Source organism: Aptenodytes patagonicus, chromosome 4, assembly GCF_965638725.1.
Source record: "Aptenodytes patagonicus chromosome 4, bAptPat1.pri.cur, whole genome shotgun sequence".
NCBI lineage: Eukaryota > Metazoa > Chordata > Aves > Sphenisciformes > Spheniscidae > Aptenodytes > Aptenodytes patagonicus.
In genome coordinates this window covers 54,037,964-54,054,164 of record NC_134952.1, presented here as the reverse complement: position 1 = coordinate 54,054,164, position 16,201 = coordinate 54,037,964, and the positions used below count along the sequence as shown (strand labels likewise).

Genomic DNA, 16,201 nt, shown 5'->3' with positions numbered 1-16,201 from the left:
AATCGCTGAAGTGAGCATTTTTCCTTAACTTGAAGGTTTAACTTTGAAAATAATTTTTAAAATGTTCATCCAAACCAGTCATGATTACTTATGAATAATGGATGCATCTGAAGAAAAGCGGTCTGGTTTCAGAGCAATTTTCCATAGAAAAAAGATCATAAAATTAGTTAGATAATGCACCTATACTACAGAAATCTGTCCAGCTCTCCTCTCAGCCGTAGAAAATATCTGTACCGAACTCAACTGAGTCACCAAGCTGGATGGTGCAGTCTTGTGCTGCTGCCGTCTGTGTCACACTTGCTCTATCACACAACCACCATCAGTTCAGCACCTTTCGGGAACACTGAATGAACTCAAAAAAGGAGGAACATTGTCTTCTCAAGGCCCTCCTCCTCAAGTTCTTCACTCTACAGAAGTTCTCTCTACAAGTTTTACATTTATGAATAGCAGCTCATTCTTGCCAAGGTCTCTGTCCTGCATTCACCACTGCTTCAGCTCCTGGCTATCAAATATATGCCAATAAACAGGAGAGATTCACCACGCAAGAAACAATTCTACAGAATGTAAGATCATACACATTGCCTCTTTAAGTGTCATCTTATATTTCTACAGTCCAAAAAACAAGAGAGCTTGCTAAACACTTTTATGCTTCATAAACACTGGTAGAATAGAAAGCCAGATATGTTCTCCATTTATCAGCTAACTCTAGCAAAGAAATTATCAAATAAACCTGTAACCGTTGATGGATTTTAGAAATAGATTTCTCTGAGGTGTTGTGAAATGCTGACAGAACCATAAATGTTCACAAGCAAAACATAATCTATTGGAAGACTATAAAGATATAATGTGACTGCTTTCAACAGAACTATGGATTTGACAAAAATCACCCTGCTAAATAAATACTTACCATAGTCATTATCATAAAAAATAATGAATTTCTGCCAGGCATATTCCGTGACCACCCTCAAGATGACATCATTTAAGTAGACGGGGGGGCGGACGGAGAGCGTATAGTCATCGTTGCGGTTGCTCCTTGTGAGCCCGCAGCCGCTCCTTGGCGTTCCTGCCGTTGAGCGCTGGATGAAGAGGTGAGGGATGTGCATGGCATCTGCCAGCGACTGCAGGGATCCTGCTGAGGTGCAGCCGATGGAGCTGACAAGGGCCAGGATGCCTTGGTTCATCAGGTCACAAGCTGTAAGAAAACAGAGTGATAGTCAAGATGAGAGCGGTTCAGAGCACAGGGCCTACTTTGCTGTTGAAACGCAAACACTGGGAATTGAAACACAACAGGTTCAACCAAGTGAAATATGGATAAAATTTTGCACATTGAGTAATTCAGACCTGAAATTCATGAAAATCACGAGGCTTCTCTATTCGCTTTGAGCTGCCTTATGGTCAAAGCTGGAAGACTGCCCCATCCACCTTGCCCAGAAATGAATTATCCCTTGAAAATGAGACCCATCCCTGGGCTTTCTGAGGAACAGTAAGAACTGATTCCAGCTACCGAATTAACATGACCACCCAAGGAGATAAGCACTCTTCAAAGTCTAGCACAACAGCTCCATGAATAGGATCTTTGCATTATACAGAGAAAACCTGAAGAAATAACAGCTCAGGCTTGCTGTCAACTTTTGAAGACAACAGAATATAATTATGTACATTAACTTGTCCAAGCAAAAAATGAGTTGCTTTCAGGTTTTAAGAGATATATGCAATAATCTTATGTAACTTATTCTTTTAAAAAAAAAAAAAAAAGGCTAGTCTCATAAATAGCAAAATGTTTTCAAAATTCAGTGAACAGTTTACATACATTTACTCTCCTCACTTCCATAAGAAAGGCATGGAGTTGTTTATGCAAAAAATAACCCCTTGTAACTAATGGTCCTGTTAATGAGGGCTGAGTTACAGCAGACAGTCTGAAGTACAATACCAATGACATCCACATTAATACCAAAGGTGTTTATCATGATTAATGTTAATGCAATCAATAAATATCAAAAGAATTAATCATGATTAGGTCTGTAATTTTGAAGGATTACCCTGTGAAATAAAGCAGTCTCAAGTGTTTATATTGGGTTTCTAACAGACTTGAAAGCTTGAATGAAGAACACGGGCTTGTAGCATAATTCCCCAGAGTACACCCAAGGCTAAATTTTGAAATACTCGATTTGCTACTGGCAAAGCTACACGTGCAGTTAACCTGCATTTACACACGTAAATTAGGTAATGGGATGGTAAAGAGTAATATGTATTTACATATACATATCTAATACTAAACTGCGCAATTACTTATTTTGCAGGAATATTCTGCACACACGACAGGTGCAGCCAAAAACAAGAAACCCACATGTGAGAATATATTCCCCCCAAAATAAGAAAACATATTTTAGCACCAGACCTGTTGTCTTGTATCATATGGCTCTTACTCACAGTGAGTAATGTTTTATTCCACAAACATTTATTGATCTAAATGGGAATAGTTACAGTGTGAGGAATGGAGTTCCGCATTCAGGCTGTCCTGGTTTCGGCAGGGATAGAGTTAATTTCTTTTCTAGTAGCTGGTACAGTGTTTTGGATTTAGGATGAGAACAAAGTTGATAACGCACCGATGTTTTAGTTGTTGCTAGGTAATGCTTACACTAGCCAAGGACTTTTCAGCTTCCCATGCTCTACCGACTGAGAAGGCTGAAGGTGCACAAGAAGCTGGGAGGGGGCACAGCCAAACTGGCCAAAGGGACATTCCATACCATGTGACGTCATGCTCAGTACATAAACTGGGGAAAGCTGGCCGGGGGGGCCGCTGCTCGGGGACTGGCTGGGCATCGGTCGGCGGGTGGTGAGCAATTGTACTGTGCATCACTTGCTTTGTGTATTATTATTATTATTATCATATTATTATTATTATTATCATTTTATTTCAATTATTAAACTGTTTTTATCTCAACCCACGAGTTTTTCTAACTTGTGCTCTTCCAATTCTCTCCCCCATCCCACCGGGTGGGGGGGAGTGAGCGAGCGGCTGCGTGGTGCTTAGTTGCCGACTGAAGTTAAACCACGACAGTCCTTTTTGGCGCCCAACGTGGGGCTCGAAGGGTTTGAGATAATAACAAGTTAACCGGAGTGTATTAAAGAACTTATATCTGTTAGTAGTTGTGGGTCACAATGTTGGTTTCTCTGTTCTCGATATTGATTTGTATAATCTGCATCGCGCTCTTTTTCCTGCTGTACATGTTAAAGATTGGTGTTGGGTTTTGCAGTTTGCTGTGGTCTGCAGTGAATAGTAATGTCTCGCTTGTGAGGTTTGTTTTTAGAACATTGACCTTGACATTAGTGTGGTATGTAAACTTCGCAATGAAGCCGTTACTGTACCACGGAGATCATTTCGTGGAGACAACTAGCAATTGCAGTAACTTTTCTGAGAGTTTTTTTACGGAGGAAATACAGAATGGCAGGGTCACTACCTTCTTCTATAATGTTTCCTCCTTCATTACAGTAATTTTTCAGTATTTTGAACATCCTTGGGCAGTTAAGATACTTCTATTAATACTTCTTGGGAATACTGTTTCGGTTTTGTCTAAAGTTGGTAAGCAATTTAAGAATATCATCCAGAGATCTGCCCCAAGGCTGAATAATTATGAGTGGCAGGGTGTGTGGGACAAGATGGGCAAGTACCTAGGCCAATGGGCACCCCCAGTGTTTTGGAACTTCACCCCTGAGCAAGTGCAGAATCCTGAAAAGTTAGTAGAATATTTGGAAAAAGTATGCTGTCACCCTGGCAACTCCAGAGAGATGCAGCTCATTGCAACGTGCTGGGGCCTGGCCCATGCCTACCGAGCCCTGTTCAACACCATTCAGTGCCCTCAAAGGGAAGGGAAGGTCTCTGGCTCTGACAGTAAAATGACACGCACTGCGGCCACTCAGACCCGGGCAACGCGCCCTGCGGCCACTCCGACCCCAGCGACATGCACTACGGCCACTCAGACCCCGGCAACAGGCCCTGCGGCCACTCAAACCCGGGCAACACGCACTACGGCCACTCCAACCCCAGCGACATGCACTGCGGCCACTCCAATCCCGGCGACATGCACTGCGGCCACTCAGACTCCAGTGACATGCACTTGCACTGCGGCCACTCCAACCCCGGCGACATGCACTGCGACCACTCCAACCCCGGCAACAGGCCCTGTGGCTGAACCAAAGAACCAGCCTGTGCCGGTATCAGTCGCCCCTGTACACAAGAAGAAATTTTGGAAGCGGAAGTCGGCTCGTTTAGTAAGGGAGGAAGAAGCTTCTTCTAAAAGGGACACGTATCCTCAGCCTTTGGAGGCGACTCTTGTCAAGCGTGAAGGAAAGGTATCCCTTTAAGGAAGATGTCATATGTCGCCCAAGCAAGTGGGCCACCATGGAGAAGGGTATCCAGTTTCTGAGAGAATTAGCTGTGCTGGAGGTGATTTATGGTGACCTGAACAATAAACAACTATCCAAAGATCCAGACGAAGTCAAGTGCACACGACCCATGTGGCGGAAGTTTATAAGGAGCTCACCATCGTCATACGCCAATTCATTGGCAGTGATGACCTGGAAAGATGGAGAGGAACAAACAGTGGATGAATTGGCTAGTCAACTCCGGCAATACGAGGAAAGTCTTTCTTCCTCCATCGTCTCGGCTGTGGAGAAACTGTCCGAAAAACTGTCCCGGGAGATCCAGCAACTCAGAGAGGATAGGTCCTACTCCTCACCTGTATGGACCAGTATCTCGGCTATTAGAAGTAAGCGTTCTTTTGCTCAAGAGAGAGAATATAAAGGGTACACACCACGGGGCACCCTATGGTTTTATCTGCGTGACCACGGAGAGGACATGAGGAAGTGGGATGGGAAACCTACCGCAGCCCTAGGGGCACGGGTACGCAAATTGCAAGGGAAAACAATCACAGAAAGAGGTTCTTCCAGGAAAATTGCTGCTCCAGTTTCCAGCGGGCAGTTCCCCAGAGAGAGTAGAAGGGCTGATCTTACTCTTGATCTTAATGAAGAAACTTCTGACCCGTACGTACAAGAAATGAGAAATGAGTACTGTGATGAGGATTAGAGGGGCCCTGCCTCCAGCCAGGGGGAGGAAAGGGACAACCGGGTTTACTGGACTGTGTGGATTCGGTGGCCTGGCACGTCAGACCCACAGAAGTATAAGGCTCTGGTAGACACCGGTGCACAGTGTACCCTAATGCCATCAAGCTATATAGGGGCAGAACCCATCTGTATTTCTGGGGTGACGGGGGGATCCCAACAGCTAACTGTATTGGAAGCCGAAGTGAGTTTAACTGGGAACGGGTGGCAGAAGCACCCCATTGTGACTGGCCCAGATGCTCCGTGCATCCTTGGCATAGACTACCTCAGGAGAGGGTATTTCAAGGACCCAAAAGGGTACCGGTGGGCTTTTGGTATAGCTGCCTTGGAGATGGAGGAAATTAAACAGCTGTCCACCTTGCCTGGTCTTTCGGAGGACCCCTCTGTTGTGGGGTTGCTGAAGGTCGAAGACCAACAAGTGCCAATTGCTACCACCACAGTGCACCGGCGGCAATATCGCACCAACCGAGACTCCCTGATTCCCATCCATAAGCTGATTCGTCAACTGGAGAGCCAAGGAGTGATCAGCAAGACCCGCTCACCCTTTAACAGTCCCATATGGCCAGTGCGGAAGTCTAATGGAGAGTGGAGACTAACAGTAGACTATCGTGGCCTAAATGAAGTCACGCCACCGCTGAGTGCTGCTGTGCCAGACATGCTAGAACTTCAATACGAACTGGAGTCAAAGGCAGCCAAGTGGTATGCCACAGTTGATATTGCTAATGCGTTTTTCTCAATCCCTTTGGCAGCAGAGTGCAGGCCACAGTTTGCTTTCACTTGGAGGGGCGTTCAGTACACCTGGAACCGACTGCCCCAGGGGTGGAAACACAGCCCTACCATTTGCCATGGACTAATCCAGACTGCACTAGAACAGGGTGGAGCTCCAGAACACCTGCAATACATTGATGATATCATCGTGTGGGGCAACACAGCAGGAGAAGTTTTTGAAAAAGGGAAGGAAATAGTCCAAATCCTGCTGAAGGCCGGTTTTGCCATAAAACAAAGTAAGGTCAAGGGACCTACACAGGAGATCCAATTTTTAGGAATAAAATGGCAAGATGGACGTCGTCAGATCCCAATGGATGTGATCAACAAAATAACAGCCATGTCTCCACCAACTAGCAAAAAGGAAACACAAGCTTTCTTAGGCGTCGTGGGTTTTTGGAGAATGCACATTCCAAATTACAGTCTGATTGTAAACCCTCTCTATCAAGTGACCCGGAAGAAGAACGATTTCAAATGGGGCCCTGAGCAACGACAAGCTTTTGAACAAATTAAACAGGAGATAGTTCATGCAGTAGCCCTGGGGCCAGTCCGGGCAGGGCAAGAGGTAAAAAATGTGCTCTATACCGCAGCCGGGGAGAACGGCCCTACCTGGAGCCTCTGGCAGAAAGCACCAGGGGAGACTCGAGGTCGACCCCTAGGGTTTTGGAGTCGGGGATACAGAGGATCCGAGGCCCGCTATACTCCAACTGAAAAAGAGATATTAGCAGCATATGAAGGGGTTCGAGCTGCTTCAGAAGTGATCGGCACTGAAGCACAGCTCCTCCTGGCACCACGACTGCCGGTGCTAGGCTGGATGTTCAGAGGGAGGGTCCCCTGTACACATCATGCAACTGATGCTACATGGAGTAAGTGGGTCGCACTGATCACACAACGGGCTCGAATAGGAAACCCCAGTCGCCCAGGAATCCTGGAAGTGATCATGGATTGGCCAGAGGGCAAAGATTTTGGAATATTGCCAGAGGAGGAGGTAACGCGTGCTGAAGAGGCCCCAATGTATAACGAACTACCAGAAAATGAGAAGCAATATGCCCTGTTCACTGATGGGTCCTGTCGTCTTGTGGGAAAACATCGGAGGTGGAAAGCTGCTGTATGGAGTCCTATGCGACAAGTTGTAGAAACTGCTGAAGGAGAAGGTGAATCGAGCCAATTTGCAGAAGTAAAGGCCATCCAGCTGGCTTTAGACATTGCTGACCGAGAAAAGTGGCCAGTGCTCTATCTCTATACTGACTCATGGATGGTGGCAAACGCCCTGTGGGGGTGGTTGCAGCAATGGAAGCAGAGCAACTGGCAGCGCAGAGGCAAACCCATCTGGGCTGCCGCATTGTGGCAAGATATTGCTGCCCGGGTGGAGAACCTGGTTGTAAAAGTCCGTCACGTAGATGCTCACGTACCCAAGAGTCAGGCCACTGAAGAACATCAAAACAACCAGCAGGTGGATCAGGCTGCTAAGATTGAAGTGGCTCAGGTGGATCTGGACTGGCAACATAAGGGTGAATTATTTATAGCTCGGTGGGCCCATGACACCTCAGGCCACCAAGGAAGAGATGCAACATATAGATGGGCTCGTGATCAAGGGGTGGACTTGACCATGGACACTATAGCCCAGGTTATCCATGAATGCGAAACATGTGCTGCAATCAAACAAGCCAAGCGGTTAAAGCCTTTTTGGTATGGAGGACAATGGTTGAAATATAAATATGGGGAGGCCTGGCAGATCGATTATATCACACTCCCACAAACCCGCCAAGGCAAGCGCCACGTGCTTACAATGGTGGAGGCAACCACCGGATGGCTGGAAACATATCCCGTGCCCCATGCCACCGCCCGGAACACTATCCTGGGCCTTGAAAAGCAAGTCCTATGGCGACATGGCGCCCCAGAAAGAATTGAGTCAGACAATGGGACTCATTTCCAAAACAACCTCATAGACACCTGGGCCAAAGAGCACGGCATTGAGTGGGTGTATCACATCCCCTATCATGCACCAGCCTCTGGGAAAATTGAACGATACAATGGACTGTTAAAGACTACACTGAGAGCAATGGGTGGCGGGACGTTCAAACATTGGGATACGCATTTAGCAAAGGCCACCTGGTTAGTCAACACTAGGGGATCTGCCAATCGAGCAGGCCCTGCCCAGTCAGAACTTTTACGTACTGTAGATGGGAATAAAGTTCCTGTAGTGCACGTAAAAAATATGCTGGGGAAGACAGTCTGGGTTATTCCTGCCTCAGGCAGAGGCAAACCCATCCATGGGATTGCTTTTGCTCAAGGACCTGGGTGCACTTGGTGGATAATGCGGGAGGATGGGGAAGTCCGATGTGTACCTCAAGGGGATTTGATTTTGGGTGAGAATAGCCAATGATCTGAATTATGTGATGTTAAGTACTAATTATAGTTATAATAGTTATACTAATAATACACAGATATACTAATAATACTAATAATATTATATGCCATACTAATGTTATTACAATAAGAATCACCCAGACTAATGAAGAATAACTTCAGTGAAACCAAGCAAAGCACAGTGATGATGGTACCAGAACTGACTTCAACATGGAACAATCCAACACCACATACCATCTCCATTTTTCCTGCCCTGAAAGATTATTATGACAGATGGAGCCCGAAGTCATGGACTAAATGAACTCACCGAACATTTTAGAGGGATGGCCCACAGACGAAGGGAATGATATCTCTGTGTGTGTATATATATATATATATAAAGGGGTGGTGATTAATGAAAATGTACTGGAAAATATGAGACTTGAGCATGACGCAGATGGTATAGAATAAGGGGTGGATATTGTCCTGGTTTCGGCAGGGATAGAGTTAATTTCTTTTCTAGTAGCTGGTACAGTGTTTTGGATTTAGGATGAGAACAAAGTTGATAACGCACCGATGTTTTAGTTGTTGCTAGGTAATGCTTACACTAGCCAAGGACTTTTCAGCTTCCCATGTTCTACCGACTGAGAAGGCTGAAGGTGCACAAGAAGCTGGGAGGGGGCACAGCCAAACTGGCCAAAGGGACATTCCATACCATGTGACGTCATGCTCAGTACATAAACTGGGGAAAGCTGGCCGGGGGGGCCGCTGCTCGGGGACTGGCTGGGCATCGGTCGGCGGGTGGTGAGCAATTGTACTGTGCATCACTTGCTTTGTGTATTATTATTATTATCATATTATTATTATTATCATTTTATTTCAATTATTAAACTGTTTTTATCTCAACCCACGAGTTTTTCTAACTTGTGCTCTTCCAATTCTCTCCCCCATCCCACCGGGTGGGGGGGAGTGAGCGAGCGGCTGCGTGGTGCTTAGTTGCCAACTGAAGTTAAACCACGACACAGGCCCATGTGGAGCTTGACTTCATAGCCAAAGGACAGCACCAGAGGTCATGAATGCGGAGAATTACCTTCTCCTAAAGCCAGTGCATTATTCTCGTTAAGATGCAGAGATCTGGTACATGCCATGGTGGATTCCCAGGGTGTACTGATGCCACTCAGGCTCCGTCTGATAGGAACACTTCTGAATTCCTTCATGCAGATAAATATGGGAGGGTGAGTGTTCCCACAGAGAGGTTTCAAAGTGTTTTGGCTTAGGATAAAGTGTTCCCTCTGCATATGCTCTGAATATATCTCAGTTTTTGGGCCAGCTTCTGGGCTTCAGGTTAAAGGTAATAAATTTTCAATAACCACAAGTATCCTTTTTCAGAAAACTACCAAATATCATTGGTAATTGGACAAAAAAATTATCAGTATCTCACAAGTTTCTAATATTCAGAACATTTCAAAACAATCTTATTAGCTATTCATCTTTTATGCTGCTTGTTTACATTCTTCATCATCACTTTCAACAAAGATGAAAGGCTTGTCAAGTTATCTTTTTAGGGAGATACTGAATCTTTTTCCTGATATGGTTCTCCTGCACCAAGTACTGCAATACCTAGGTTGCATATCCCAGTGAGAATGCTACTACTTGAGAAACAAACTATTTTTATTTCTATATTGATCTATCAATCAATAAATACCTGTAGCTATCTTTATTTCAATAGATATCCTTATAGCTAAATATTAATAGACAAAAAAAATTGATGTTAGATTTTGCAAAAGCCTGCTTTTAATTCAATGAAAATTTAAGTCTACATGGCCCTGATGCCACCTGTTCGAGTAAAATATGTAGTGTGACCCTCCAGTCTCTCAAACATTACTTTTAAAAATATAGCAGAGTTGGACTGCATTACAAAAATTGCTTGAAAATGTCTCAATTTCCAGGCACACTTTCAGACTGAGAATAACCAATACACTCCCTGTAATACTATGAAGTGGGAAACATGCTTTTTGTGAAAATTGTTATTGAAACATGAAGAGAAAGAAAACAGCACAGAACATTTAGCTCCACAGGGCCGAATGCTAATACTGGCAAACAAACTGAATAAGGGATTAAAATCATCTCTCGACACTGCATCACATTTGTTACAATAGCCTCAGGACTGAAGTTGCCCATGTGGCTCTTTCTTCCATGATACACTTAGGAGAATTGTGTGTGCTGGATTGGGGCAATATGCACTTAATTATGCTTGCAAATGGACCTTATTCCTGTACACTTAGAGACTATCTAATACACAGAGAATTATCTGCTGGAGAAGGGGCTGTTATCTCAGAGGCAGCTTTTCTAGAAAATGAGTGCATGAGTTGCAGAGTTTGCCTCTGAGTCAGTCTAACTGGATTATTCTTTGAATAGAAATATAATTTCTACAATATATACACATATAAAGTAAAGGCTATACAATATGTCAAACTATCATGTATGATATTCATATATTCCTTAGCCAAGCAGAAATTCTGTTGGCTCCAGTAGAAGAGTTGACTGGTAAAAAGTGTAAGACTGAGGTCTACATGTTTTCTTAACCCTTTTTTCCCCCCTCACAAACAAAAGCTCTATTAAATCCTTTTCCTAGTGATCCAAATCTTTCAACCATATCTCATCAATTGACTCAAAGCTCTAGTTCAAACATATTTGAAATCCTGATTGCATTCCTTCTTGAGCCTGAAATATCCAAGTGATATTTTGTCCTATGTGTGGTAAAACAACACACACACACACACGTGTGCGTGTGTATATGTATATACACACACAAAAGGACTTAAATGCTGCCTTGCCATTCAAAACTCTGTTGCAATTTAATTTGCTATGACCTCCTTAGAGATTGTATTTCCAAGCTGTTATTTAGTCTACTGCCAATATGATCAAGGAATATTACTTTACCATTAACTAGAGAAAGAAAAATATTACTGTGTCTTTTAAGACCTCAGGACAGTAGAAATGTCAAATTAAAATGGACTTGTACACAGCTCCATTGCAAGTTTAACAAAGGAACAGAAAATTAGTAATAGTGTTTATAAAATACTGTTTCATAGCATAAGTTATGTTTAAACATAAGTTGTCCAGACATTAATTTGCCCACATAACTGCCAGATAGCGGATGCTATTAAGAACTGGATCTTCACCAGCTAAAGGAATAAAACTGATCACAGAATTTTACACATTGTGTAGAGAGAATATCAGGAATGTCTATAAAATAAGATAATTTAAAATGTTTCTTCATTGCAGATATACAAAGAGACTATCTCATGCATAGCACACACTAGCATGCACCCAGTATTACATTTAACTCTTCAGCTTATCTTGTCTTTCTCAAAATGCAAAGTTTCCAACACTGGTGGGCCGATTGCCAGTAACAAAAAAAGTGATCTTTTAGAGTAAAATCTCTTCTAAGTTAGTTTGGCATGACATCTAAAGAAAATAAAAAACCTAATTTTGTGTTCACTGTGCTATTTTTTAAAATAAAGAGCATAGCCAACACAATTTGAAATAAATAATTTACATCTAGGCTATCGGCTTGTATAAGCACTTCCAGCAAAGCAGAATTTAAATGGCTATTGTTACAAATGTGTCCTTAAAATGCGTTCTCTGTAAAATGGAAACAATGGCAGGTCCTTAAATAACTACTAGTGCTGTAATCTAGAAAAAAAAAATAATTCTATAATTAAGAGCAAGTTTAAAAACAGATGCAGGAATAAATAAGAAGCACAAAAAAAAAAAGGACTACTAAGATTTAACTATTGCTCTGAATGTGAGCATTTTCTTACTTATTTCTCCCCTTTTCTTCATAAATCATAACAAATCACCCTCATACACCACAAACTGATGAGCAAAAGTGAAAAAAATTAGTATAAGATCTCTGGAGACTTCAGTAACAGCTTAATCTTGCTCCCATTTAAATTGCTGGTTAAACAAAGTCAGACCAACTCTTAACATTTTTTTGAAAATGCTAAATATTGTGCATAAAGAGTGGGTAGTATCCCTTTAAATAATCAGAGAGATATTCTAGGATCCTTTTCATCTTCTATAATTTAGAAACTACCAGGCTCCTTCCAGAACAGTAGTGTTGTTTGACTGAGTATATGTTGAATGAACAGAAATTAGATCTAAACCCCGTTCCCAGAGTCCTGGTCCTATGGGCCTGACGTGGACACCCCAATGTCATTCCTCTGGACATCCTTTTCAAAGCTGGCATCATTTCAGTCTCACCGCTCCTGGATGTTTTCCACATATTACCCATGTAGTGTAGTGCCTCAAAGCTATTTAGCTGAATGTGAAGCTGGGGAAAAAAAAACTCTCTTCACCAATATCTCTGTTTTGGGATGGAGAGTGAAGGGTTATAAACAGTATTTTCCTTGTGTATCTGCTCTGTGTTTTGGAAGTGCTCCAAGGACTCTGAAACCAGGAGGGCTCCATACAACTGGGCCAAATAAGCTTTCCCCTGATTCCTGTAGGAGGTGAGTACAGCCTTTCCACAGAAACATTTTTTATCTTCTTACTCTCTTTTGGGGTCTGTACAATTCACCACCAGATGGATCACAGGCTACCTGGAAGGATACTCAGAATCCTTCCCCATTTCAACAAAATAGCCAGGAACCTACAATCCAGTCAGAGGTCAGAGAGAAAAATCTAGTCCATAAGAACCTCAGATTTTCCCCATACATTAGCCATGAAGAGAGTATTTATAGATTTATTAACACATTCTGGAAATTTATCATCCCTTCCATCACCCTATTTGTACTAATCCACGTCCAAATCAGGATAGGTAGCTGATTCAAGGGGCAACATACAACATCAGGTGACTTGAGCACCTAATAAATGGATATTAGGCAATCAGAACTTCTATATAGCTTTGAAAATATAAGCTATTATTTCTTGATTTGCTCCTAAAATCCTTTCTTAGTTTCAGGATGCTGATGAAGACTGAGGGACTGTAGCATGAAAATTCCCTGTTGCAAAGGGTAAGGAATAAGGTTAAAGTCTGGATTTCTTCCACTGAGATGTTCTGTTAGCTCCCCATCAAGTAGCCATGCTAACCACAATGCCATTTTTTTTGGTCTTTATCTGTCACCTTTAAGCAACAGTCCCAAAACATTCATGAATTCATTGCAGAAAGAAAATGTATTCACATGAAAAAAGCCACGAAAACTTACAGGAACTTTAAACAGATAAACTACCGGTCTTTTTGTTTGGTGTTCATAATCTCAGATGCAAGAAGTAAGGATAAAATGTGATTATGAGACCCATGATCAAGTGAGTCTGGCCTCAAATTTTCAATAAATCTTTTTAGTCACTTTTGGATAGCAATTCTGCTCTTGCAAATTATTTTTCCTTCATAACACAATGGTTCATCCCAGACTTAGAACTGAATTCAAGATGAGTGACAGCACATTTTTAATATATCCTGAAAACCATTCAGAAGGAAATAAGGGTAAGATGGGGGGGGTGGGAATATTGACTGGATTTTAAAGAATATTCTCCTCTGCAGTGCAGATAACAGAGTCTATCCTCTTCCTTTTCTTGATAAGGTTACAGAAAGCCACTTCATTTACATCTTCTCTGTAAACATTAGCCAATCTCCCCCTCCCTTCCACTACATTATACACAACTCGGACTGCTAACAGTATTTTAAATTCACTTGTAATTAACCTTTAAGGGATTTTAGTTTGTCCTGACTGTAAAACAAACTTGTGTTTGAGTCTTAACAGCTGTGCTTCCTAAGCCTTGGGATTTCTTTCTTTGGGAAAAATAATCCAAACTTCTGATATCTAAGAGTAAAAAATATTACCAGAGCACGCATTTGCATCTCTGTTGCACAAAACACCACAACCACTTGGATGTTTTTACTGAAAAGCGCTTTGTGAGAGTCTTTTCTAGGTCAGATTTCTTCCTGTATACAGGCTTTGCCAATTCTGGTAATGTTAAATCCATCACATTAAAATTTAATAATTCATCTGAGCCTTGAAAAAATAAACTACAAGTCTCACAAGTTTGGAGGGAGGCAAGAATTATACACAAAAGGTATTTTGACACCACCTCTCGCAGGATGCAATGGGAGAGCTTGACAGAAGTGCAACTTGCAAAGGCTACCAAATGGAAGGTTCCAACAGAACACAAGTTCTCTGTTTGGACAAAAGTCCAGATTTATTTTTTTTCCTGCAAGCCAACCTGCAGCTCTTCTGTTCAATTCTACAGAGGCACACAGAGGGCATGTATCTCGCCAGATTACCACACCAGGCAGAGAAACAGCAGTACAACTTCTTATATTTTTCAAATCTGGTTTCACCTGGTATTCAACAATTGCACCCAGGCTTTGCCTCAGAAGAGTGATGGCTCCTAGCCCTTCAAGAAGCCTGAGCTGCTTTGAAAAACATTAAAAAAACCTCCAACATTTTAAAGAAGTTACACAGCCACAAATCTTCAGCTGAAGAATGGCTTTAGCTGCCATCTCCTATAGCACGTGAACATGAGTATAGTCCCAAAAGTGCCACAGCTTTTCAGGGTGCTTATAGTTGAGAGGTAAAAAGAGGCTGCAGTGCTGACAGACCTGGAAAGAGGAGACTGTGCTAGCCAGTGCAGTTTTAGAAAGGTTCGATATGAGTGTTAATGGGTGACGAGGGGCATGGAAAGAAGGAGCTTAAATCAATTAAAACCAGGCAGTGACATTCATTGGAGAAAGGGCTAGAGATGCATCACAAAATTGACCTCTAGGATCCTGACATCCCAACAGGGATGTCTATCTGCAAAGTTAATGTAGCCCATTAGAAAGTAAGGAATGCAGGGAAATCTGGGCCTAGATTCCAAGAATGACTCCAAAATCCTCCCTTTTTTGAGCTGATCCTTCACTGACACAAGCCAAACCTCACCTACTGCCAGCATCCTTGCTTAAAGTGTTGCATGAGCAATTTCCATTCATCCATTCAGCAACATGAAAACTTTTCACTTCATGTGTAACCATCGGTAGATTACACTTGATTACCTATTTAACGATGAAGCATATATTACTTTAATCTACTGTGCAACTTGCTCCATCCCTTACTTTGTTCATGTTCACCCCTGCACTGTTGCTGAATCTTTTAATTTCCCTAACCAGCACTGATTGAGAAGTTACTAAGCAGCACATAATGTCTGATACCCTTTTTAATAGCTAGCTTGCCTGCTGCAGAGCAGACAATTGCTGCATAGCAGCAATTATACGGAAACAAAAAGGCTGAGTCTTAAAGCAGCTTAATATAAAATTAAAGACAATTTTATCAAAAGATAACATCCTGATAAAATCATAGGGATTTACTCTAGTTCTGTGTTCTCTGAAAGTCTGTGTAGAACTGTTGGGGAAAAAAACATCAACAACAAAACCTGTTTAAATCTTAAGCACCAACAATTCTCATTTTATGGACTTGCTCAAAACAAGCCAGGGCAACATTCTTGTTAGGAGAATAAAACACTGAACTTGATGCCATTTGACAAAAATTATACTTTCCTTGCCACCTATTAGTCAGATTGTCAGGCAATTTTCCCATCCAGCCTTTCTATCTCGGTTCTAACTTTAACTTTACCTTCCTATCTGCTTTTTCTTCCCCTGAACATTGCAGAACATTGGCTTTCATCCTCCCATTGCCTGTTCTCCCTCTCTCCTTTGGATATGCTCTAGCCAGGCAAAGCAACTTGCTCTCCCTCTTCATGTTTTCCCCTCCACCTCTTCTTTTTTAAAATGTTTTTTCCCCACCTACTTCACCCCATCTCCTCCAGTGTCAAGAAACAACAAGATCTAGAGGACTTGGCACTGGACTGAGAATCTGAAGGCTCGTGTCCTGGTCCCACCTCTGCCATTACTTTGTTGCATGACTAATTTTTGATGAGTAATCTGATTTCTCTTATGCTTTGGTGATTATGATACTTTGACACC

General features: G+C 42.4%; 1 protein-coding gene across 6 annotated transcripts in view; it reads right to left on the bottom strand.

Annotated features, from left to right (window-relative positions):
• GRID2 (glutamate ionotropic receptor delta type subunit 2) overlaps positions 1–16,201 on the bottom strand; it is a 755,994-nt gene that overhangs the window by 314,594 nt on the left and 425,199 nt on the right. For all 6 annotated transcript variants that reach the window (XR_012995185.1, XR_012995186.1, XM_076336770.1 and 3 more), the window contains one exon: positions 908–1,192. Coding sequence is in view for 4 of the 6 variants with exons in the window: in XM_076336770.1 (XP_076192885.1) it covers positions 908–1,192 (285 nt within the window). In the remaining 2 variants the exon portion in view is untranslated. The remainder of the gene's footprint in view (positions 1–907; positions 1,193–16,201) is intronic.